This window comes from Desmodus rotundus, chromosome 3 (genome assembly GCF_022682495.2).
Source record: "Desmodus rotundus isolate HL8 chromosome 3, HLdesRot8A.1, whole genome shotgun sequence".
NCBI classification, from domain to species: domain Eukaryota; kingdom Metazoa; phylum Chordata; class Mammalia; order Chiroptera; family Phyllostomidae; genus Desmodus; species Desmodus rotundus.
In genome coordinates this window covers 198,480,754-198,507,079 of record NC_071389.1, presented here as the reverse complement: position 1 = coordinate 198,507,079, position 26,326 = coordinate 198,480,754, and the positions used below count along the sequence as shown (strand labels likewise).

Below are 26,326 nucleotides of genomic sequence, written 5' to 3'. Positions count from 1 at the left end.
GCACCGCCTGGCCACCAGGGGACCGGGGCATGGGGAGAGGGTGAGTGGGAGAAAGGCAGTCAGAAGTCACCCTCGGCCCCTGTGTGCTCCTGCAGTTGGGGTGGCTGTAAGCACACGGTCACACGCATCCACTCGGGAGCCTGGGAAATACAGACTTTATTCCAGACGGCCCTGCGTCTGCCCAAATCTCAGGGGTCTGTGTCTAAGGAAGAAGGGGAGAGTAGATGGCAACTTCCAACACGAAAATTTATCGTCAGGAAAGAGTCGGTTCCAGTCCAGGAGCTCCACGTCTGTGCTGTCCTTTGCACGCGTCCCATTGTAGCTGTGTCCTGGTGGTGCCGAGGGCTGGAGTGGGGTCGCTGGGCGAAAGGCCACCCACGCTCTTCAGGCTCCTAGGATCGCCTGTCAGGAAGCTCGTGCGCCCCCACAAGCAAGGGTGCAAAGTGCTTATTCCTAAGCACGCTCATAGAGGAGGGCCCTTTGCAGCTTGTCCTTTGAAATCCAAAAGCGACGTTCTGTTCTGATTGTAATTTGCCTGTCTTTAAATACTAGAGGGTAACTTTGATTCTCAAGTTTATCTGGTTGATCTGGTCTTTTTCTTGGGTAATCTACCTTTCCCTTCCTTTGCCCACTCCCCTACTATTGGTTGGTCTCTTTAGTGGTCTGTGTGAGCTGTCTTTGTATTCAAGATACTAATCCTTTGTCTGCTGAAGGTGCCGTTTGGTGTCTTTTCTATTTGTCATTTGCCTTTTATTTTTATTGGTGGTGTTTTTTAATGTACTGAATTATTTTTTTTCTAAAATTAGAAAATTGTAGATAGTGTCCCCTAGCAGCATTTTCCTCTATAGAGGTGGCCACATCACCGCTAGGCCAGCCCCACCCTCGCGCATACGCAGGCGCGCGCTTGTCTGGCCCCTCTACCACGTAAGCAGGGTTCGGGGTGAACTGAGCCTCTCGGCCAGGTGTTAGACACCTGTTACCTTTTTAAATGGTTTTTTGCTTTGTTTGTTTCAATTTGAATAATTTCTGTTGACCTGACATTATATTCAGTAGTCCTTTCTTCTACCGTGTGTGCTATTAAGCAAATCAAATGAGGTTTTTTTTGCTTCTGATACTGTATTTTTATTTTTTAACTTTTTCATGTACTTTTTAAAAAGTTTCCATTTTTCTGCTGAAATCTCCCATGTGTTCAGCATGTTGTCAATTTTTCTTATAATCTCTAACAAATTTATCATTCTCAGTTTAAATACCTGATCATTTCTACATTTGTTCTCTCTGTGGGTCTTCTGATGCCTGTTTTTGCTCTTTGTTAGGATAAATAAGAAAGCTCACCTTTCTTATGTCACTTGTCTTGCAATTTGAAAAAGATTTAAGAGCAGACGTTTGTGTAAAATACTGTGGAGACAAAGGCAACTAATATTCAGCCCCAGCAAAAGGAATGTCCCCCTTCTGCAGGCTTTGAGTGAGGTGGGTTGTGTCTGTCCTTACGCAGTCTCCGTTAGAGTTACGAGACCGTGGGGTGCTGACGCCTGCTTCCAATGGCTCTGACATCTGAGCCCTGGCAAGACTCCAGAGATCTCTGTCCCACAGCCCTGTGGTGAGCTTGGCCTCTTGGAGGGCCCTGTTTGTGCCAGCCTACCTGCCAGTTTGGGAGGTGTCTGGCGGTTCTCTGTCTGCCAGCCCAGCCCCAGCTCTCTGCCCTGCCACCCGGCCTCCAGGGGGACTGGCCTCAGCGCTCTGTCCTGTGCTCAGCTTTGGTGCCCCACTGCCCACACCTGCGAAGACCCTTTGGGCCCTGGGTGTGTCAACAGCCCTGTGTCTCACCTCCAGCTTTGGGGTGCTCTTGCACACACACATGGGGGCCCAAGAGGGCAGTGTAGACTTGTTCTGTGACCAAGCCCCATGGGGACGGACCCATTGCAGCAGCCCGCTGGTGACCTCTAAGGGTCGGCTGTTTTCTTCACCCCGTTCAGGGCGCGGTTGCTTTTCTTCCTGTGGCTCTGCAAGGGGGAGAGGGGCCATGGGCTTTTGTTTCTGAGGAGCAGCTGGTCCTTTCTGCATTGCATTTCTTTGCATCCTCAGTTCTCTGCTGGGCTCTTTCTAAAACCCCTCTTCTTTAGCATGTCTCACCTTTTTCTCACCGTCAGGGTGAGAGTGACAGTCTGCTGTGACTTCCTGTGTCCTGGACGGATGTAGAAAACATCCTGGATTTGCCCACGACAGACAGGGTGCCTCCGCCTGCGCTCCTGCCTGCAGGGTACGCAAAGCCTGGTTGCTGCTCTCATTCTAAATCCCAGAAGTTTCGGGGCACATGAAATTTTCCTTCCAGTAATTTTGAATGAAAATAATGGTTTCAAATCATTATTTTCTGTAATTCTAATAATTTCAAGTTAGAATTGTTGGTTGAAAAGATGGGGCTTCTTGGAGAGCGACTAATAATGTCCATGCAAGTCTGAAAAAAGATTTCCAGACGGAGATGGAGACGTGAATTAACAAGCAGGTCCCTCTGTGGCCCTGAGCTTTCTGCGCAGGGCAACAGAGGGAGCTGCTGGTCTGAGCTGATAGGGCACGTAGAGCTGCGGCTTTCCAATCAGCTGCTTCTGAGAGCCCATGTGACCATGACCAAGACCATGACCGTGACTGTCAGGAATGGAGAGGGTAGCGTGGCACCCCCTGCACTTCTGAGCACTTTGGGGAGACTGCAGCCTCTTCTCCTCCCACAGGCTCTCTGCCCAACCCTCTTCTCCCAGGGGAGTGAGCACCTGGCCAGAGCACTTCTCTTTGTGAGCATCGGCGGCCTCTCCTGGTGGCTCCTTGATTTCCGCCCAGCATGTGGCTGGTGTGGGCGCCTGAAGAGGGTGCCCAGGCAGAGGCTACAGTGTCTTTGCTACCTTTTCTTGGAAATAGGGTAGCGTCAATTCTGCCCTGGTCCCAGGCCCACCCAGAGTCCAGGGGAAGGGCCGTCTACCCCACTTTGGGCCTGGAGGAGTGTGAACGTGACATCGGTAGGAAAGCATGGATGGTAGGCACTTGTCTTGCCCCCTTAGAGAACACCATCTGCCACCTGCTTCAGTATTCTCCCTCAGCCCCCGCGCCAGACTCCTGCCCACCCCGTCAGGGAGGCTGTGGGCTCCACCTTCTCTGCTTCAGCGTCCCCTCAGCTCAGCCCCGCTTTCACTCCGTGACCGTCCCTTGAGGGACTCGCACCTCCGCTAACACCCGCCTGAGCTCGCGGTCCTTACCCAGCTGTCTCCTGCCATCACTTCTGTTCCTCCGCCCCATGACACCAGAGTGAGATTCGAGAATGAAATTGGGTTATGCCCTCCCTTCGATGCAAACCCCCCTGTGGCATCCCCTGACCTAGAACATAAAGCACGCAACAGGACCGCTCCTAGCTGGCTCCGCTGACACTTGTAGGCTCGCCTTCCGGGGGATGCCTGCCCTGCTTGTCCCCTCCTCCTCTCTCTGCCTAGGCCAGCTGTCCTCCAGGTTGCAGTTACATGTCACCTCTTCCTCTAAGAAGCTTTTCCTAAGAGCTTCCATCCTGTTACCCCACACTGACCCCCTCTGCTCTGGGTCTCCAGTGTACCTGTTCTGAACTCCCCCGCTCCACAGGCCCTGTGAGCAGGGGGCATCCCCAGCCCCCCGCCATCGGCCTTGTGTGTGCTTGGCCGTGGGAGCGAGCAGGGACACTGAGCATCGCTGATGGCCAGCTCAGCCCCTGGGCAGGACGGACAGGGTCCCCAGGACCTCCGTGCTGTGGCTCGCGAGGTTAGGGCACAGGGCAGGTCTCCACCCAGAGTGATGGTGGGCACCAACACGGTCTGATTCTCTACCTCCGGCAGGAGGCATCTTGGGGTGTCTTCCAGCTGTGAGGGAGCCCTCAGGGCCCTCTGGGGGGGTCCAGTTTGGCACTTTGAGAGCCTGTCCTTTGTGTCTGTCACCTCAAGACTAAAGCCATCACGGCCCCATGCTGGGAGGGTTCAACAGCTTGTCTTCCAAGGGAATTACAGTCACTCTTCCCATTCTCCTGCTTGAGTATGTTTACAAAAACTGAGGCAATGTTAAAAGCATTTCACTCACACCCAGAACTTACTATGTAAGACAGAGCTACTAATAGACCATGGTCGTGAGCCTCGGCAAACTCGTGAACGAACAGGAGAGATTTAGCAAACCACCGTTCTTCTTAGCCCCTCCCTGGTAGGCCCTAAAGTAAAAACGCAGTGGTCAGGTCTTCACGCCTCTGGTGCCGGTTGGCAGTGTGCCTGGCTCTGTCGCTGCCGCGTTATGCTGTTACGTCGCCTTGCTTCTGCAGCAGGTTTCCTCTTAGGCCAGGGGAAGGCCGGCCTGTCTTCTCATCTCTCCTTCGGTGACTTGGGACCCTGGGACCTAATGCCCTGCAGCCAGGGCACCACTCCTCCACCCCCAGGCAGGGCACCCTTCCGCTGCCTGCCAGTGCCTAGCCCGTTCCATTTCCTCCATGTCTTTGACAGGGCAGTGAGCTAGGTATAAGGATTATGTGTTTTTCCCTCAAAAATTAACAAGAGCATGAAAACTCAACACGGTGTTTTAAAGGTTGATTTGAAATGGTATGGATTCTTAACCAAGTTTTATTCCAGTATCCCTGTTTTTCACTTGTAATGACATATGTCCTTTTTAGGGAAGGTCATGTTTGCCTTGATTTTTCTCTGTAGTATTATTACAGTCATCTCATACTGATCAAACGTCAGAGGTGACGAGGTGACGGCAGATTCGCCAGGGCATGTCATCTGACGACCAGATGCAGAAACTCGGATACAGCAGACATGCTGTTTCGGAGGCCGGTTGACCCTAGTGCCCAGTGCAGCGGTTTTGGTGGCTTAGCTTTAAGTGTGCTTAATAAATAGCTATTTCTCTTTCACAGCCACAGCTATTGCAAATCCAATACTGTCCTTCTTAGATGTTAAACGGATTTTATTTCAAAAAATTACCACTAGAGGAGATGCGTTGGTAAAAGCCTTTCAGCTGCTCGATACCAGTCACACCATGACAGTGTCCAGGAGTGCACTGAGAAGACTTGTCACCATCTTCCTGCTGCCTCTCACGAGAGAACAGTTTCACGAGGTGCTGGCCCAGGTACAGTCCATGTAGCGACCTAGAGTAGCCCGGCCGTGGGAAAGAGGACGTGGAGGCCAGGAGGGTGTCCTCCAGCCGGACCTCCCTGTGTCCCAGGGAGCAGTTCGTTGTATTGTTCACAGTTCACTTACTTAAGCTCTAGCAGGTTTGGGGAGATGGGTACGGACTTCGGGGGTATTTCGCATGCAGCACTGTTACGGTCAGTTTCTTTTAGTAATTTTGGTAAGGCTTCCAGTGTATGAAGTATTTGGCTGACTTATATTTCAGAACTGACTACAGATGCTCTTGACGTACGATGGGTTTCGTCCTGATAAACCCATCATGAATTGAAAACATCGCATGTCGAAAATGCATGCAATACCCCAGCCCACCCAACCCCCGGCTCAGCCCAGCCCCCTGTGCCACGCCCAGGACGCTCGCATCAGCCACCAGCTGGGCAGAGTCCCCTGACAGAGTCGAGTGTCTGTCGTTTACCCCGTGACTGCGTGGCTGCCTGGGAGCTGTGGCCACTGCCCAGCATCACCAGAGAGTGTCACTAGCCCCGACAAGAGCAAAGTTCAAAGTGCAGTTTCTACTGAATGCGTGTCGCTTTCACACCATCACAAAGTTGACTGGTCGTAAGTGAAACCATGGTCAGTGGGCTGTCTGTGTTTTGGTCTCTGTTCTTGCACCCCGTGGTAGTTGAGTACCTACTACATGCCTGACCCAGTGTAGAGTGGTCTGAACGCGGGCCCCCTCGAGAGGATCCTGGTCTGCAGGGGGAACTCTGAACATGTTGCTGAGTGCTAGGGCCGGGCAATTAGGGGGTGGTGTGGCATTAGAGGAGTAAGCACTACCTAAAAATGAGGCTTGGTAGTCCAGGAGGGCTTCTGGGAGGAGGGGGTATTTAGCCAGAGGGGAAGCATCTCCCCATATATACATATACTTACATCTATGTTTATTTCTGTATCAATTTTACTGAAAACCAAGAGGTCACACCAGTCCTGCCAATTACAATTCAATACCTCAGAGTTCATTCTAGTTTTCTGGCTTTCCGTGTTTGTAACTGACCTTTCAGATGAGAAACTTGACGTCTCTCATTCCTAGTGTATGTACTTATCCGATCAGTCTCCTTGGCATGCGACTTGTGTCCAGTCTTCCGCTCTCGCTCCCACTCGGGACGGCCACAGCTCCTCTGACACCGCCGGCCCCACAGCTCTCTGCCCCGCTGGGTGACTCTGGGGTGAGCCGTTAGGGGACAGATAGGGAAGGAAGGAAGGGGGGACAAAGAGGGAGAGCTTTTTTCTTTAAAAAAAGTATCCCCTTTGTTCACTTCCAAAATTTTTCAAAAAGTAATATTAACTCTTTCATGCCGCTCTTTGTTGTATGCATGCTTTATTTATTTAATTTTTCCTGACTTTATTTATTTTTGAATTTATCGGGGTGACATTGGTTCATAAAATTATGTAGGTTTCAGATGTATAATTCTATAACACATCATCTGTAAGGTAGTAGGGTACACAATAAATATCCAGAGATCAGTTGCATTTTTATACACTAATAATGAACTATCAGAAAGGGAAATGAAAGAAAATAATCCCTTTTTTAATTGCATCAAGAAATATCTAGAAATAAACTTAACCAAGGATGTAAAAGGGCTGTACTCAGAAAATCATAAGACACCGAAGAAAGAAACTGAAGAGGATACAAGTACGTGGGAGCGCATGCCATGTTCGTGGACAGGAAGGACAACAACATAAAAATGTCCACACCACCCAAAGCAACCCATGACTCAGCGCAATTCCTATCAAGATACCATTGGCATATTTCACAGAACTAGAACAAGTATTCCAAAACTTCGCATGGAACCGCGGGAGAGTATAAATAGCCACAGCCATCTCGAGAAAGAAGATCAAAGTGGAGGAATCCCGCTCCCTGGTATCAAACCGCACAACAAGGCCACTGTAATCAGAACAGCCTGGTGCTGACGCAAGAACAGACACAGACCGGTGGGGAGAACAGAGCCCAGAATGAGCCCTGCCTTCACGGTCAGTTCATATGTGTGTGCGTCTCAAATAAAAACGTCATTGACATAAAACTTACATATCACAGAATCAACCATTTCAAAATGTCCACATTAGTGGTTTTTAATATAGTCACAGAGTTGTGCACCATCACTTCCAATTCCAGAACATCCTCATCACCCCGAAAAGAAACTCCATATTCATTAGCAGTCACTTCTCCCTCCCCTTCCCCCCTCCCCCCATGCACCCCCTGTCACGACAGATCTGCTTGTTCTGGACATGTCTTACAGATGGAACAGCACAGTGCACGATGCTTCCTGTCTGGCTTCCGTCACTCTGCACAGTGTTTTCTGGGCTCCTCCGTGTCGGAGCGTGAATCAGCACTTCGCTCTTTCACGGCCGAATAACAGTTCAGCCTGTGGACGGACAGGCCACCTCCTGACTGGACCTTTGGGTGGTTTCCACGTTGTGGCTTCTGTCAACCGTCGTGGCCAGGTGTCTGTGTAGGTGCGTGTTCTCCTTGCTACTGGGCACAGCCTGGCAGTGCTACCGCTGCGTCGCATGGCGGTGTTCCCCTGCTTTAAAGAGCACTTGTCCCTGCAGACAGCATGTCCGTTTTCTCGTGAGCTTTGTTAACAGCCACTTCACGCCACATGGAGAAGAAAAATACTGTTTCCTGTTAGTGTCTCCTGTATTCGTGATCTAATGTTAATTTAAAAATTTGACAGTCTTCCCAAGCTAATCAGCTATGCAGGGAGAGGAAAAGTACAGAAAATGTGAGATGTGTATCTGTTTTTAAGAGCTACATCTGTTTTTAAAAGAAGTCGCTGGGAACTGTTGAACTTCAAAGATTAAAAAAAAAGAAAAAGACAGGTCCCCGTCGTCTATGCTAAACGATGAGCATGTTATTCCAGAACCTTGAGCTCCTAAGCGCTGTGTGTACAGCAGGGAGGTGGGGTCTGGTGCAGCGAGCAGGAGGCCACGTTCACTGGGAGTGGAGGGCAGGGCTTCTCTTCCCAATCCCTGGAGTCCGGAGAGTGTGACTTTTCTAGGTCTTTTAATGATGACTCCATGTGGTGATACGAATTTTTTTCAACAGTTAATATAAGCCTAATGGGTAACATATTAAACTGGGAAAGTACTTCATAGGGATTCCCCCTTAAAACTAGAAAAGAATTTTCCAGGTAGAGTGAATTTACTTGAACTTTAATTTTACTGCAAGACCCGTGTCAAGCATGTCCGACTATCGGGTGTTCGATGATCAATCAGGGCCTGTCCCTTAGTTTCCGTTAATAGTAATGTGGCTTTCTTTTAATGTGGCCTCAGCCTCTGAATATTAACACAAAAACTTTAAAAGAAGTTGAATTGGTAAACAGATTACAGGGAAAGAAAACAAAGTTCTGCCTGGTCCCAGTGGTTGTGCCAGGTGGGAAAGAGAAGACTCTGAAGATACTTTTCAACGTGAATATTGATTCAAACACCGTCTTCCTCCAGCCCCGGTCTGAGAATCTGCTTTCAGCCAATCACCTGTGCATGGTGTTGATTCTTAAACGTTTTTGCTGGAATCACAAATACTGAAATGGACCAGCTTCTCTGCTTAGCTTCGGAGACGGGTCACGGCAGAACGGTATCTGCCACGTCAGAATGTGTGCCAGGCCGTAAGCCACAGTACGGAATGTGATGGAAGCTTCCGTAGGTTGATGGGCGTGCTGTTCTTGCGGGCAGGGCGGTTCGTGTGGCAAGGTAGACGCAGGCCCTGGAGTCGCTGACACATCCGGCGCTTACTGGAGGTGCTCCGTTGGGAGGTCGCACCTCTGCTCTGTGGAGCTTGGGCCGTTTCCACACCCTCCGAAGGGGGTGTTCAGGCTGCACGATCCACTCACGTAAAACACCCTGTGTGGTGCCTGTGCCCGTGGGCAGAGCGTGAGCTCTGCAAATGTTTCTCTCCTGCTTCCCTTACTCCTCTCTCTCCCAAACCCAGGAGGGCACCGTCGTGGAGCTGCATAGTTCATCTGGCCCTACCCTTCTTCTTCTTTAAGATAAGGGAGACTTTGAAGTGTCTACCCAAAATTATAGCCACTAGAAAATGCCCTATCAAATAAAAGTCATGGGTGTCCTTTCCAGGAAAAAAGTGTCACAGGGGACCCCTCTTCCTCTGGTTCCATCTCCTAGTTGCACACACTGTAAGTAGTGAGGAGCAGTGTGTCCCTCGGGGAGGACTGAGGCGGCCCTGCTGGGCTGCGCGGCCGGGACTCTAAGGGCTGAGGCACTGTCAGAGTCGAGTGGGACGACTTGGGAGCTGCTCAGCAGTGTGGGAAGTTGGACTTTGAGTATTGACTCGAACCTTAATAAAATGTATTTATGTTTATTGTGTATATTTATCTTAGTTTTAGTTTTATAATTCTTTTTGGAGGGAGAAATTATTTTTCACTTTAAAAAAATTTGTTTTTTTTTTAAATTTGTAAGTAATTTCACACCCCGAGAAAGTTTGTAAGACTAAGAACAGCGCAGACAGACCCCTAAGGCACAAACAACGCCCAGCTCCTGTACCCGGCTCGTCCGCTGTGAACATGCACTTCCCCCGCTGCTCCCGTGAGCTCCGGGGTGTGCGTGCACACACGAGTGCACGCGCAGACGGTACTGTCCACGATACACACAAGGAAGGCGGACACAACACTGCTTTTCTGAACCTTTGAAGAGGAAGCTGCTTGTATTTGTGGTTCTTCTAAATACTTCAGTGTGCGTTTTCTGAGAATAAGAACTATTCTCTTACTCGTCACAGCACGGTTATCAACTCCAGTAAACCGCACACTGAGAAAGTGACTTCGTTTAATTTACAGTCTTGACATTCTTGACTCAGTACTGTTCTTGATAGGATTTTGAATTTAAAAGTGACATTTCTGTACCTTAAAAACACATAAATGTGTAGAGAGCGCACGTGGCACTCGGTAAAACTTGTGGGCCTCAGCCTCTTGGGAAGTGCGTGTACGTTACACTTATACATAGGTCATATTTATTAACCTGTATGCATGTCAAATAGACGTTAAAATATATTTTTACTTTTACTTCATTTTTACATGGAGCTAGATTTGAGATAATTTTGCAGCCAACTCATTGACATTCAATTGAGCACAGACTGTCATTCACGTTGTTTGCACTTGCTTTGCTGAGCACACGTGTCAGCTCAGACTGCTGGACTCGGCGGTGTGTTTCCTACACGCCCGTCCCATGGACCGCACCCCACCTCCAGGTCGAGACCTGCCGCGCTGCCCCCTGCTGGCCTCTGCACTCTCTAACTGGCTGTCGTTCTTCCTGTCTGAATGTAGATCCCGCTCACGAGCTCTGGTGCCGTTCCCTACCTTGAATTCCTGTCCAGGTTCGGTGGGATTGACCCAAATATAAATGTTAAAAAGCGGTAAGTGGGTTTTTTGTTGTTATTCATATGAAAATGTGAACTTTGAAATGATAAGAGATAGGACATAAGGTCATTAGAGCTACTCACATTGACAGATGTATATGGAAGACGTGTTGGTAGCTTGTCCCTATGGAGTATAATGGAGTTAATCCTCAGTCAAACATTTATTTCAGCTTCTGCCCCTGACCCATGGGAGAGACGAGCTGCAGAAATGAGCACGGCGTGGGCTGTGGGGAGCCTTCTGGCTGTAAGCGCACGGGACGAACTAGAGGATTTGCCAAATGACTACCCCTTGAGCCTCAGTGAAGACGAGGGGGACAGTGATGGAGAGCGAAAGCATCAACAGCTTCTGGAAGCTGTCACTTCCCTTGATGGAAAGAAGAGGTGGAAATTCGCCGAGAGGTCTGAGGCTAGTCTGAAGGTGTCCGAGTTCACTGTCAGTGCTGAAGGGTTAGGAGAAAGGCTGGTCCTTTCTGATCTGCTCGAGCCCTGTAAAACTTCATCCTCGTTGGCCGCTGTGAAAAAGCAACTGAACAGAGTCAAATCAAAGACCATGGAATTACCTTTCACCCAAGAAGAGGTTGAGCGAACCCACAGAGAAGTGGCATTCCATGAAACCGCCCAGGTCCTCTCCAGGTGGGACCCCATCGTGCTGAAGAACCGCCGGGCAGAGCAGCTGATTTTCCCCAGGAAGGAGGAGCAGTCAGCCTTTGCTCCCACTGAACATATGCTCGGTGGCTGGGAGGCAGGCACTCCCCTGGAGCAGGAAATTTTCAACCTTCTCTGTAACAACAAGCAGCCAGTGAGAGACCCTTTGCTGACTCCCGTGGAAAAGGCCTCACTCAAAGCCATGAGCCTGGAGGAGGCGAAGCTGCGCCGAGCAGAGCTTCAGAGGGCCCGGGCCCTGCAGTCCAACTATGAGGCCAGGGCTCGAAGAGAGAAGAAAATCAAAAGCAAAAAGCATCACAGAGTTCTGAAGAAAGGAAAGGCCAAGAAAGTTCTCAAAGAGTTTGAGAAGCTGCGGAAGGTCAGTCCTCCTGCCGCACTGAGAGACCTGGAAAAACTGGAAAAGGCCAGAGTGATGGAGAGGATGAGCCTCAAGCACCAGAACAGTGGAAAATGGGCAAAGTCAAAGGCAATTACGGCCAAATACGATGTGGGGGCTCGCCGGGCTCTGCAGGAACAGTTGACCAGGAACAAAGAACTGACACAGAAACCCCAGGTGGCCTCCGGAAGTGAGGAAGAGGAGGGAGGTGCAGAAGAAGAGGGTGACTTCCTTGTCCCAAATGTGGTGCATGAGGCACAGGTGACAGCAGATGGACTAAACCCCTGGATGGTCAGGAATCACTCCGGGGCCACGAAAGAGGCCAAAAGCCAGAAGCAGCCTCGTGCTCCCAAGGAGGAGGAAAGGAAGCGCACGATCGACCTCCAGAGCATCCTCACCACCAAGTCCCCTTCCACAGAGTCCTTGGCTGTTCCCACGACCATAGAGGAGCTGGAAGGTAAACGGGAGAGGGATCACCAGCAAGTGATAAAGGAAGCTTTTGCTGGAGACGATGTCATCAGAGACTTCCTAAAGGAGAAGAGGAAAGCTGTGGAGGCAAGTAAGCCAATGGTCCTGGACCTGACTCTGCCTGGTTGGGGCGAGTGGGCTGGTGTGGGCCTGAAGCCCAGTGCTAGGAAGAGACATCAGTTTCTCATTAAAGCCCCTGAAGGTCCTCCAAGAAAAGATAAGAACTTGCCAAATGTGATTATCAGTGAGAAGCGAAACATCCATGCAGCAGCTCACCAGGTCCGGGGTCTTCCATATCCATTTACCCACCACCGGCAATTTGAAAGGACCATCCAGACCCCTATAGGGTCTACGTGGAACACCCAGAGGGCCTTCCAAAAGCTGACTATGCCCAAGGTCGTCACCAAGCCAGGCCATGTCATTAAGCCTATAAAAGCAGAGGATGTGGGCTTCCAGTCTTCCTCAAGGTCAGACCTCTCTGTCATACCGAGGAATCCAAGACGACTCTCCATATGTCACCAAAAACAGCTGAAGAAAAACTCTGAAGGTTGAGTTGCCCAAGCAGTGACATCCTGGCGCCCAGAGCCAGGAGCCCTGCCGCTCCTGCAGTGGCCCAGGTTTACTCCGACTGCGGGTCCCTCCAAAACTGCCTGGCACGCTGTGCACGCGGCGAAGCCGCATTTCAGAAGCAAAGGCACTTACATCTATTAAACATCTATTTAGAAAACATTCTAACACCTATATAGGATATTTTTCAGAGAGTAGAAGCAATACTATATTAAAAAATGGAAACATAGCAAACTAAAATCAGATTAATATATACAATGTATTTCAGATTTGGAAATAATTTTAATTTTGAAGTAAAAAACTTTAAGATGCTAAATTTAAAATTTGTTCATTTTTATATGATTTAAGTGTCAATAGAAGGTGATTATATTTTGATAGAAGTTAAATATTTTTTTAAAATTTTTGAATGATTTTTTTTGTATTTTGTAGCTTTAACATAAGCATGCGGTTCATTTGCTTTATCTGAAAAATGGGAGTGTTAAAGTGTGAACTTCAGTTCTGTTTCATCTGTAAAGTTTTTCCATTCTAATGTGTGATTTAGGAAATACTGTTTTAGTAAAAAAAAAACTCAGATTGTCTAAGTGAGTAAGCCTCGTTTTCTCAGGAATTAAAGTAACAAATTTTGGTATTGACGTTGCCATCACTGAATCCATTGTGGCTGCAGCTGAGGCGGAGGAACCAGTGCAGCAGGCGGCGGGGAGGATGGGGCGCTGTCGTCCAGTGGGTACAGCGTTTCTGTTTTGTAAGGTGATAAAGCTCTAGCGACCTGTTACACAGCAGTGTGGATTTATTTAACATTAATAAACTATACTTTAAAAAATGGTCAAGATGGCAAATGTTACGTGTTTTTTGTTTGTTTGTTTACCACTGTTTAAAAAAGGTGCGAATTAGTACAGAAGTTCCAACAAGACTGCCAGAGTACTTGATCCGGGACTTCTCTGTGCTGTTGGTTAGTTAGTGCTCAGGGAGTGGGGACTGCGGTGGTTTCCAGGGTCATCCAAGAGGATGAATGACTGTTTTACAGGCTGCAGATTTATGCTCTTGGCCTGACACCATCTCCACTAGGGGGCAACCTTGGTGAGTGGGTAGTAACTTAATTTCACATTCTTCGTTGAAAAAGCTAAACAACTGTAAACACAGAAAGCAGGAGAGTTCTTTATATTTAAATTTCGAAATATCAGTCTAATAATTAACTTGAAATTAAAAGCAGAAGTTGAGAGAACCAAGATGGCGGCGTAGGTAGACACACTGCGCCTCCTCACACAACCAGAACTGACAGAGAATTGAACAGCAAGGGGGACCAACACCAAGGAAATAGAAAATAAACATTCATCCAGACTGGTAGGAGGGGCGGAGACGGGCACTGGGGTGGAGAGGACTCGCGTGGCTGTGGCTGGACTGAGACTGGCGGAGTGTGGGGCAAATGGCGCAGGCAGTCTGAGCACTAGCAGACCCTGCGGCCCCACATTTGCACAGATAAACCCAGAGGGCCGGACTCAGAGTGGCGGAGAACGGGGCAGGCAGAGCAGTGGGTAGCACCCCGCGGCACCACGTTCGCCCACAGATAAACCAGACGAATGGCGGGGAACAAAGCAGACTGCGCAACCCAGGGCTCCAGCTCGGGGAAATAAAGCCTCAAACCTCTGATTGAAAGCGCCCCTGGGGGTTGGGGCGGCAGCAGGAGAGACTCCCAGCCTCACAGGAGAGGTTGTTGGAGAGACCCGCAGGGGTCTAGAGTGTGCACAGGCCCACTTACTCGGGAACCAGCACCAGAGTGGCCCAGTTTGATTGTGGGTAGCGGAGTGAAAGATTGAAAGCCGGAGGAGAGTGAGGCGGGCGCCATTGCTCCCACTCGGCCCCTCCCCCACGTACAGCGTCACAGCGCAGCCACCAGCATTACCCCGCCCTGGTGAACACCTAAGGCTCCGCCCCTTAAAGTAACAGAGGCGACAAGACAAAAAAAAAAAAAAGGCCCAAATGACAGAACACTTCAAAGCTCCAGAAAAAATAAAACTAAGCGACGAAGAGATAGCCAGCCTATCGGATGCACAGTTCAAAGCACTGGTTATCAATATGCTCACAGACTTGGTTGAATCTATTCGAAAAACAGATGAAAAAATGAAGCCTATGCTAAGAGAAACAAAGGAAAATGTACAGGGAACCAATAGTGATGAGAAGGAAACTGGGACTCAAATCAATGGTGTGGACCAGAAGGAAGAAACAAACATCCAACCAGAAAAGAATGAAGAAACAAGAACTTGGAAAAATGAGGAGAGGCTTAGGAACCTCCAGGGCACCTTGAAACATTCCAACATCCAAATTACAGGGGTGCCAGAAGGAGAAGAGGAAGAACAAAAAATTGAAAACTTACTTGAACAAATAATGAAGGAGAACTTTCCTAATCTGGCAAAGGAAATAGACTTCTGGGAAGTCCAGGAAGCTCAGAGAGTCCCAAAGAAGCTGGACCCAAGGAGGAACACACCAAGGCACATCATAATTACATTACCCAAGATTAAACGCAAGGACCTACATCCAAGATTACTGTATCCAGCAAAGCTATCACTTAGAATGGAAGGGAAGATAAAGTGCTTCTCAGATAAGGTCAAGTTAAAGAAGTTCATCATCACCAAGCCCTTATTGTATGAAATGTTAAAGGGAGTTACCTAAGAAAAAGAAGATCAAAAATAGGAACAGGAAAAATGACAGCAAACTCACAGTTATTAACGGCCACACATAAAACAAAAACGAGAGCAAACTAGGCAAACAACTAGAACATGAGGGTTGTCATTAAGGGAGTGGGAGCGGGGGGGGAGGTACAGAGAATAAGTAGCATAGATGATAGGTGGAAAATAGACAGGGGAGGGTAAAAATAGTGTAGGAAATGTAGAAGCCAAAGAACTTACAAGTATGACCTATGGACATGAACTATAGGGGGGGAATGTGGGAGGGAGGGGGGTGGGCAGGATGGAGTGGAGTAGGGGGGGAAATGGGACAACTGTAATAGCATAATCAATAAATATATTTAAAAAAAATAAAAGCAGAAGTTGCTCCTCACACAAAAAAGGCTAAATATTTGAACTAAATTTGAAAGACTGACGACTTTCTGAGAAGAGAAGCTGAGTTCTCTTTGTTGAGGATGATGCCTCTCAGTTCACGGAGACTTCTCCTTCCAGCAATATGGCAGCGTACAGTCACGCACGGCACTTCCACTGCAAACAACTGAAGTCCTGGGTAGACGGTAAAATACTCTAACACATTACCGAGCTGGTGGGAAAGCTAGTAATTCCCAGAGGCCAAATGTGAAATGAAAATTGGGATCCAAAGAAGTGAGTATTCTAAAAAGCCAACTGTTAACGTTGAGAGTATTGGCCAAATCCTGATGAATTTGTGTGTCAGTTTTGTTGGCCTTTCGGAGTGAAGGGGACAAGAGACAAAGCCTAGAGGGGTGCCCAAGGTGGAGGAAACTAATAGAAGATCGATACATACAAAGTTTGGACACCTATACCCTCAGGAAGGAGGGCATCACAGAAGGGCACAACATGGAAACGTACCTGTTTGAACACTGGCATTGGGTGAATAGGGAAAATAATTACAAGTTGATTGTCCTGCCAGTCTGTGCCTGAAATAATGCTGTCTGTGTGGCCTGAAAAGTCTCAGGCTAGGGCTTTACTTAAAACGGCCCTGGACTGGGTATGCCCTTCTGTTAGGAATACTTCTTCATCGTAGCCCTTAAAGAATTTCCACAGATAAAGTACCAAGTAACATCAGACCACAAAAGAAAACCTTGAAAATATGTGAAGAGACAAACAATGCCGACTTAAAACCAGTGGAAACAATAGCCAGGAGAGTATCAGATACAGAATCTAAAAGTAGTGTTTTAATGATTAAAGAAATGAAAGAATGGATTCAATATATGAATACAAAAGAAGAGGTAATAAAAATAAAGATTTGAAGAAGTACAAAATGAAACTTCTGGTGCTGAAAGTTACAATAATGGTAGCTATAAAATTCATTGGATGGGTGAAAACAGTGGATTGAACACAGCTGAAAAGAGCATCAGTGGAGTGGAAAATAGATCTGAAGAAGTTACCCAGAACGCAGCGCAGAAAAACAAAGATGCAAAATACGGAAGAAAAGAATAAGACACATGGAGGATGGGAAGAAAAGGCCGAAAGTACTTCTTACTGGATTTGTCGATATGTGAGGAAGGTTGGGACAGAGACACTATTTGGAAAGATAATGGCTGAGAATATCAAGCTGGATGACAAAAAGAAACGCCTAGACACGTCACAGTGACACCACAGAACATCGAAATCAGAGAGAAAAAATTCAGTACTTTGAGAAGAAAAAGTGAATTGATTTCAGAGGAGTGACTGACACTGAGTTCAGCAGTGACAAAGGTATAAAAGATAGTGGGGAAAAATCTCTTCAGCGTGCTGAAATAAAATACTGGCCACTTTAGATTTCTGTACTGTTTGTGAGAATAGGAACAAGAGCTTTCTTTTTCTTTGGGAATTCCTAGAACCCTCTCTTCTTCCTGCCACAGTTGCGCTCACCCACTGATAGTAGGGTATTTGGAAAAGGGAGAAGTAGCTGCCCCCTTGGCCCGTGGTGTGGAAGGTTACCTTTCAACTGGATCTCGTGTACTTTCTTCAGACCGACTTGGATAAAAATACCAGGCAGCCTTTGTGGTCCTCGGCTGGTCAGGTCACGAGACTTGGGCTGAATCTCAGGACACTGACAGAGTTGCAGCTCAGCTGCCCCGCATCTGCGGTGGTGGGACTTACTATTCTGGTCACAGCACTTCACTTCTGGAGATACGGGTTGAAAGAAGTGAAAGAAACATGAAGATCGGAGAGGACATTTTGCTTATTAAAGACATTTAAGAGCTGGAATGATATCAAAAATTTTGTTCCTCTGAGTGTGAGAAAGCTGAGAAGGACCAGATGTGGAACTGCTGTCATATCTAGCAGGGGGGACCTCACATCCCTTACAGTAATGGTAGTACCATCATCAACCCTCGGAAACATCAAAGGAATTATTCTACTTAATAAGCTGAACCTTTTTGAAATTATATCTTATTGATTATGCTATTGCAGTCCTGTTTTTTTTCTCCTTTATCCCCCTCTGCCCTGTAACCTCTCCCATCAGCACCTTAGTTCATGTCAGTGGGTTGTACATATAAGTTCTTTGGCTTCTCCATTTCCCATACTATTCTTACCCTCCCCTGTCTATTTTGTACCTACCACTTATGCTGCTTATTCCCAGTACCTTTCTCCCATCCTCTCCCTCCCCCTCCCTGCTGATTACCCTCCATGTGATCTCCATTTTTGTGATTCTGTTCCTGGTCTAGTTGTTTGCTTAGCTTGTTTTTTGTTTTGTTTTGTTTTGTTTTTTAGGTTCAGTTATTAATAGTTGTGAATTTGTTGTCATTTTACTGTTCATATTTTTTATCATCTCTTTCTTAGATAAGTCCCTTTCACATTTCATATAATAAGGTCTTGGTGATGATGAACTCCTTTAACTTTATGTTATCTGGGAAGCACCTTATCAGCTCTTTCATTCTAAATGATAGCTTTGCTGGATAGAGTAATCTTGGATGTAGGTCCTTGCCTTTCATGACTTTGAATGAAAGTCCCTTTGAATTTCCAGCCCCTTCTTGCCTGCAAGGTTTCTTTTGAGAAATCAGTTGATAGTCTTATGGGAACTCCTTCATAGGTAACTGTCTGCTTTTCTCTTGCTGCTTTTAAGATTCTGCCCTTACCTTTAATTTGGGGTAATAATATGATGTGCCTTGGTGTGTTCCTCCTTGGGTCCAGCTTCTTTGGGGCTCTCTGAGTTTCCAGGACTTCCTGGAAGTCTATTTCCTTTGCCAGATTGGGGAAGTTCTCCTTCATTATTTGTTTTAATAAGTTTTCAATTTTTTGCTCTTTTCTCCTTCTGGCAGCCCTATGATTCGGATGTTGGAATATTTAAAGTTGTCCTTGTTTCTTCATCCTGTTCTGGTTGAATGTTTATTTCTTCCTTCTGCTCCAAACCATTGATTTGAGTCCCAGTTTCTTCACTGTCACTGTTAGTTCCCTGTACATTTTCCTTTATGTCACTTTTCATAGCCTTCACTTCTTCCTCTATTTTATGACCATACTCAGACATTTCTGTGAGCATCCTGATCACCAGTGTTTTGAACTGTGCTGATAGGTTGGCTGTCTCTTCATCGTTTAGTTCTCCTTTTTCTGGAGCTTTGATCTGTTCTTTCATTTGGGCCATATTTTTTTGTCTTGGCATGTCTGTTATGTAGTAAGGGGCGGGGCCTTAGGTATTCACCAGGGTGGGGCAACCCACGTTGCTGTGTAGTGGCATTGTATGTGGGGGAGGGGTCCAAGAGGGAACAATGCTGCTTGCTTAGCTCTTGGCTGGCTTTCAGTTACTTCCTCCGCTAACCACAAGCAAGTTGTGCCCTACTGGTGCTGATTCCCAGGTAGGTGGGTTTGTGTACATTCTAGGATCTTCCGCCACCGCCACAACCCCCACAGATTTTTATAGTCAGAGGTTTTGAGGCTTTATTTCCCTGCACTGGAACCCTGGTTGCAGGTCTGTTTCGCTCCCCAGTTGTCCCTCCCGGATTATCCACAGGCAAATGTGGGGCCGCCCGCTCCACCAGCCATCTGCCTTGCCTGGCCCTCCAGCCACCTTGCCGCACATCCTCTCCACTCTGACTGCCTGTGTCCGCCCCTCCTACCAGTCCGGATGAATGTTTCTTTAACTCATTGGTTGTTGGACTTCCATACAGTTTGATTTTCTGGCAGTTCTGGTTATTTTTTGTTTTTAAATTTGTTGTTGTCCTCCTTTTGGTTGTACAAGGAGGCACAGTGTGTCTACCTCTGCCTCCATCTTGGCCGGAAGTAAAACTGAACCTTTTTCCAGTGGATATGTAGGACGTTCCTGCATATGCACTGCATGTTTTCTGCATATTACGTAGTCCATGTGGTACTTGGCACAAAGCTACCTCCTTGAAGCACAACTGCAACCCTCAACGTACAGAACAATCACAACATCGTAGGAGGAACTTCTAAAAGCTTTCTGAGTTCCACAGAAGGAGACTCATCCCAGAGGTCTGAAGAAGAACTTACTAAAGAGCCTGAGAATTATGTTGAAACTAAATTGGTTCACAAAGACCGTGTGTCGGCCTTTAGGGCGTTGGTGGACAGAGCAGGTGTGAAGCTGATCCCAGCAGGTCGGCTGTGGTAAGGAAGAAGGGAAGAAAGGCTCTGGGCCCTGAGAAGCAGGATTCGGGAGGAAGAGGATTGTTTGCTACCAAGAAGCTCCAGAAAGGGGACCCATACAGAAGAAGCCCTCTGCGTATCACTTTGAATTTGTATGCTTTTAGGGGTCACTTCAATTTGGACAGCTTGCTTGAATTTCTGAAGATTAAAGATATAAAATGAATGAGAAACATTAAAAAATAAAAGACTAAGGGTAAAATAAAAACATTTTCAGATAAAAACTGTTTATCTTCTGCAGATCTTGGCTAAAGGAGAGTCTAAAAGATATGCTAAAGGCAGAAGAAATGGGATCCTAGGTGGCCCTTTGTGATCTGTCCCCCCTGGCAGGTTGGGGACTCTGCTGTTTTCCTCTGTCCCCTGTGCTGCACACCCAAGACCACCTCGGTGTTACCGACTGAGGGCCTTTGGCAAGCTGTCCCCTCTGCAGCTCTTCCCGTGCAGGCCACTCTGCCGCACCCTTTAGGTTAACACTCAGTGTGAGCTCCGTGAGGGCAGGGGCCTTTATCAGTTCTATTGTTCAGTGAGTCCCAAGCCCCTGGGGCAGTGTTTGGCACATAGTAGGTGCTTACCACATATGTATTGAAGAAATAGATGGAAAAACAGCCATGAAAGCCAGCAAACAACACCTGTAGTCAGCAACCCGAATGAATCACATGGACATAATATTGAGTGAAGGAGTAAAAAACAAAAGCATCACCTATTCACGTGACATTCAAAAAAGACACCTTGAACCATATTTTGTTAGGGATACATACCAGGGTGGTAAAATTTTAACCACGTGAAAGGAAATGGCATCTCCGATACTAGGAGAGCAGTTACTCCTGGGAGGAGGGGAAACATCACAACTAGAGAGGGCGGGCATGGGGAGGCTTTTTGAATTCGGCTTTGATTCTTCATTTGGGTAATTGTTAAACTTTGCATATATGTTGTCTCTCTGCAAATGGGTTATATTTCATAATAACAAGGCTCAAGGAATTTAATAAGCAGATTATACGCAGCTGAAGAAATAGGTGACCTGAGAGATTGGTCAGAAAAAATTAGCCAGAAAGCAGTACAGCGACACAGAAGATGTATTAGGAATTCTGTGAAGAGACGGGTGAGAGATGGGGTGGAGATAATATCTAAAGGAACAGTGGCTGAGAATTTTCCAGAACTGATTGAAGGCACTACCGTGCAGTTTCAAAAAGCCAAATCTCAAGCAGGGTTAAAAGCAGGAGTGGAGACAGAACCCCAAAGCCAAAGCCAAATGTCAGCATTGAGACAAAAGTGACTCCTGAGCAGTCACAATGGAGACCAGGAGAGAGTGGTTTACTCACTGCAATGTGTTGAAAGAAAATCCCTAGACTCAGGCAGCTAATGAAACTATCTTTCAGCATTTCCAGCACTGAAATGAAGACATTCTCAAACGAAAGTGGTCTGGCCCCCAGCAGACCCCGTACAGCAGTGCTCAGGTTGAATTTCAGGTGGAAGGAACTGATCCCAGACGGAAGGTCCGAGGTGATGGGAGGAGGAAGGAAGAGCAGAGATGGCAGCGGGCGCATGGTGACCTCTAAGCATCTGCTGACTACGGGAAGCACTAGCAACTGTGGGAAATGACGACAGCTCCTGGAATTTAAAAACAGAATGGAATTAACATACAGGATAGTGGTAATACCACAATTGAGAGGAAGGGCTGGGATCCCATGCTCTAGAGTTGTTACGTGGTCCAGTAGGAAGATACAAGTTTTGATTCATTTGGTCTCTGAAAAGTATGCAGGTTGTAATTTCCAGAGCCACTGTTAAGAGATTAAAAACTGAGTAACTCACAAACTTACAGAGGCAAAGCAACAGAATGATAAACATGGGGTCAACCAACCCAAAAGAAGGGAAGAAGGGGGCAGGGCAAATAGGAACCCTAAATATGTCAGTAATTATAATAAATGTTCCACTTTTAAAGCATAGGTTGACTAGGTAACAAATAGTAAAATTTGCTAAGAGGAACACCAAAATGTGTTTATGGAATGGTTACAATGAAAGGGCTTTAAAAAAACACCATTCCAATGAATACCAAAGAAAGCTGATGTCAGTAGCTTATCAGACCATGGACCATTCTTTGGAAGCAGACGCCGAAACGGAGTTTGGGGCGCATGGTGTGGATCAGGGAAGAAACCGTGGAGAGCAGAGGCCTGAGCAGGGCCGGCAGAGGGGTGGGTTGAGCCCCCGTGCCAGGCGGCTGGCAGGCCTTCACCCGCTGCAGGGAGGGGCAGATCAGTGCGGGGAGCCAGCCAGGCCCAGGTGCGTTTCTTCCACTGATGGTGCACGCACAGGCCTTTGTCTGATTTTTATCTTCTGCGTCCTAAACACGTTACCAGTAGTGTTTTCTATTTAACACAGAATTAAAGCTATTAAAATATGACCTTTAACAGAATGTTAAGACTGGATTCCTGGCAAGGTGCCACTTCAGCTTGGGTGTGCCACCTAACTCCTCTGAGCCTGTGTCCTCCTGGGTAAAACGAGGTTAGTTTCTGCCTGAAATGTCCTGATGGCTCCCCCTTACCCTCGAGTGAAGTCGGGCTTCTTACCATGGCCCGCAGCACCACAGGGCTGGCACCTGCCCCTGGCTCGGAGCTCATCCTGTCCCTCCGCCTGTCCCCGCTGGGCTTCACTTTGTGGTGTGTTGCCTTTGCTTGGCCCCCAGAGCTTCTCCTCCTGGTGGCTGGCTCCTGGCTCCTCAGCTTGTGGGTCTTGCTGTCCCCCTGGCGAGAAGAGCTGTTCCATCTTCGCGGGGTCTCCCATCTTGTCCCCTCAGGCCGCAGTTTCCTTCAGGGCTCCTGTTGTTACTGCAGCGTACATCACTCGGTGTATGTTCTGTCACTGGAAACGGTGTCGCAGGCTCTATGGCAGCCCCAGGCCTGGGCGTAGGTGGCTGGATAAGCAGTATGACCCGAGGGGCAGCACGCCCCTCTTGTTCCTCACACCCACACCAGCCCTTCCTGTGTGACCCAAAGAGGGGCTCTCCCGTGGTCTCTGCAAAACTGCCTCATGGCCAGTGCAGACTCAAAAGCAGTTAATGAAACGGGTGGAGCCAAGGAGTGGCACAAACACATTCACTCTGAAGTCCCTGTGGGTGGCTGGGGTGCACTCTGGCGTGGACCGGGGACCTCGAGGTCAGGACACAGGACTGCAGCAGAGGGGGTAGGGGTGGGCCCGGGAGCCAGACCACCTGGGTCTGCCCCTGGTGCCGCCACCTCTTCACGGGTGACCGTGGGCTCCTCAGTCTCCTCTGCACGCTGGGAAGAAGACAGCCCCTAACCCACAGAGTCATCCCGAGGACAGAATGAGGTGAGGCGTGGCCACAGGAAGTGCTCGCTGAGTGCAGGCCCTGGTTACTCCAGTCCCATCCACCCTTCGGAGGGGTAGATGTCACAGACCGGAAACCGAGGCGGGGAGAAGCTAAGTAATTACCCCAAGGTTATGCTTCCAGCTGATGGCAGTGCATAAGAAATGTCTCGCATTTAAAAACATACACTTTAGAAATCCTAATCGTTTGGATCTCTGAATGTCCTGCATGAACATTTATTTACTTGGTTAGAACATTTTAACCAACAGTCTTTATTTTTGTTTTTCAGGGACAGTGGACATGAAATGAGTGGCTGTCGGACACTGAAAGAACTGGAAACCCAAGTAGGAGAAAAGGTAAGAGAGAGCTTTGAAAATTCTCCGCCCCCACCCTTTGCCAGAAGTCATTGTTAGCAGAGGCAGACGATGTGACCTGCGCCATGTCTTGTCATCGGTGTTCTCTTGTCCAAGTGGTCTGGCCAAACAGGGCTCTGACCAGCCCGCGCGGACGCCGGTGCCCACGTGACTGCACCTCCCTCCGAGGGCAGCTGTCTGACCGCGGACGCCACAGAAGTCCTGGAGTAGCACCGCTTTGGTATTAACTTCCAGTCGTTATGAGCAGGGCTGCCCTTTCCGTTTTTGTCTAACACTGAAGCAAGGTTTTCTGTAAAAAGAGAAAAGTTCTGCTTTCCAGCGGTATATGCCAGTCAAGTGCAGCAGGTGGAAATACCAGGAACGCACAGTGATCTGTGTGGAAGGAAGGACCGTTCAGCCACCCAGGCTGCTCCGTGTGGTTGGACAAGGAGCACAGTGCTCCGCTCCCGTGTGCCGCCCGCGGTTGGAAGCCACAGCCTGCACGGCTCGTGAGAGGTGGGGAGGGGGGCGCTCGTGCGGTCTGGGGCTGGAATCAAATCCCTCTTTAAAATGCATCCGAACCTGTCACTTCCACGAGCCGTTGAGAGTCACGGCTTAATTTATTTGATGCAATATGTTAGTTTGAAATATGACACATTCTCTTTCCTTTCTGAACTCTTCTGAGATTTTCATACACTTGAAAATCAAAAGTAGCCAGACATCCACAAGACGTGTTTCTGAATTCTCCTGGCTGACGCGTGACCGTGAGGGCAGTCGTGTTCGAGCACCGTGTGCTCCCAGGGAGCCCGCCCACTGTCGCAGACACTGGTGGGAACCGCCCCGAGTACGCGCTCCCTCTGTCGTGGCCCGTGTTGCTCTGGGAGGAATACCCACTACGCCGGACGTTCTGGGTGGGTTGCGTCGTCTGCCTTTTCACAAACACTGTTACAGGAGATTCTCGGAGGAAAGTCAGCCATGCATGACTGCCCCCTCAACGTGGACAGCAGTGGGGTCAGCAGTGCCGCATCGTGGTTACTGTGCAGCATAGGGACAGATGGTGGGACCCTAAGTTACTGCAAACACGGCTCTGAGGGGGAAAGCTGCGAGGGCTGGCCACCCCCACCGACCTTTCCCCCAGCCCCTCCCTCTAACCACCTGGGTGGGAGAAGCCCTCTGGTGGGTTGAGCAGCGGTTTAAACCCTGCAGCTTTCACGCAGCTTCTGGTGAGAACAAAGCGGTGACAGTAGAAGGCGGAGGAGCTGGCGTTGAGGTAACCCAGTGTCCCTGTCATGTGTTCTGACCAGTGGGAGCTGTGGCCCGATCCTACCCACAACTGCATCCCTGGACAGGCAGGTGCAGTGGCACCAGGCCCACCTGGGGACCCCATCAGACCTGGGTTTCTGCCTTGGGCACTGCCACTTCCCAGCCAGGCGGCCTCGGGCAAGTCCTTGTTACTGGCTTTCTTCTTCTGTGAGATGGGGTGATGGTGCGCGAGGGGCCCCTCTGCTGGGGGCCTCTGCAGCTCGGCAGTGAGAGAGCGCTGCGTGTTCTGTGCGCACAGCAGTCCCCACAGCTCGCTGGAGCTCAGAATGCATGCACATGTCTCTGAGCGATGGGAGCCCCTCCCTTCTTCACGTGCACTGAGACCCTCCGACACACGACTGTGGTCACGCTCGTTCCCCATCTGAGACCTGCAGCTCTGTGTCCGATCATCTCCATCAGCCAAGGGGAGGAGTGGATGCTCTCCAGGCCCCGCCGCCCCGGGCTGCGTGGGAAGGGGCTGCTGTGTGACCCCCTGGGGCCCTGGATTTGGGGGGAGACGAAGCTCTGGAAGCCCACGGGGTGCTCGGGGCGTTGTGTCCAGGCTCCTGCTGGCCCTGTCCCTGGTCACCTGCACGCAGGTTCCCCTCTGCGGCTCTCATAGCCCTGCCTGCACCTCACGTGCCCTCGCCCTTTTGGCCCCGGTGTTTCACTTGGTCACAAACCAGACTGTGCTCTCTCTCCTTTGGCTCCTCCTCCGTGCCTTTGACTAGACAGGAAGTAAGGACTCTGGTCCTCAGGTCCTTTGCTTTCATAGTCCTGTAGGAGGCAGAAGGATTTGGTGTGAATCAGCACGCCGGGCTGAAGTCCAGGCTCTGCCGCTTCCTCCACACAGGGGGCTCTGGGCAGGTCTCTGCCGCCCTGTCCCGACTCCCTTTAACTCCCCTCTCAGGGCAGTTATAAGAATGAGTGAGAATAACTGCTAGTCCCCCCTCCCCCAGGGAGGCCGTTCCCGGCAGCCACTGAAACCCCTTCTGTGGTAGGCTTTACCTGCCACCAGGTGGCTCCCCTTTAGCCTCCTTGCCAGGTGTTTGGCTGTTCCAGCCTGTGGGACACAGAAAAGTCTAGCTGGATTAGCCGAGACTGTGAAGGTCTCGTCCTATCCAAGAGGAAGTCAGGAGGGCACGCAGGCCCAGAGTCACGAACTCGCATCTCCCCTGGTCGCGAGGATGTAGCCAGCCAGGCTGGACCTGCGTGTTCTGCAACGTCAAGTTCTGTCCCCTGTGCTCTGCCCTCCCAACGCGGCTCTTTATAAACTCGGGGAAGCTTCTCCCCATGACTTACAGCCTGGGATTAGGTTCCACAGCCAGACCAATCTCTGGCAGTGGAATCGTCGCCCTGGTGTGGCCCCCAGAGGTGGGTATCTGAACAAAAGGGAAACTGGAGGGTCCAGGTGAATGGATTTGGGGAAGGCAGCCAGCAGCGTCTGCTTCGGCCC

The 26,326-nt window shown here is 49.0% G+C and overlaps 1 protein-coding gene across 10 annotated transcripts in view; it reads left to right on the top strand.

Annotated features, from left to right (window-relative positions):
- Positions 1 to 26,326, top strand: part of EFCAB6 (EF-hand calcium binding domain 6) — a 166,845-nt gene that overhangs the window by 14,500 nt on the left and 126,019 nt on the right. For 5 of the 10 annotated variants that reach the window (XM_045187052.2, XM_071221102.1, XM_045187051.2 and 2 more), the window contains 3 exons: positions 4,904 to 5,115; positions 10,445 to 10,533; positions 23,505 to 23,571. In XM_045187052.2, the coding sequence (XP_045042987.2) occupies positions 4,904 to 5,115; positions 10,445 to 10,533; positions 23,505 to 23,571 (368 nt within the window). Of the gene's footprint in view, positions 1 to 4,903; positions 5,116 to 7,453; positions 7,626 to 10,444; positions 10,534 to 23,504; positions 23,572 to 26,326 lie in introns of those variants that run through there. The other 5 variants (XM_071221106.1, XM_071221105.1, XM_045187056.2 and 2 more) reach the window with 3 other exon arrangements.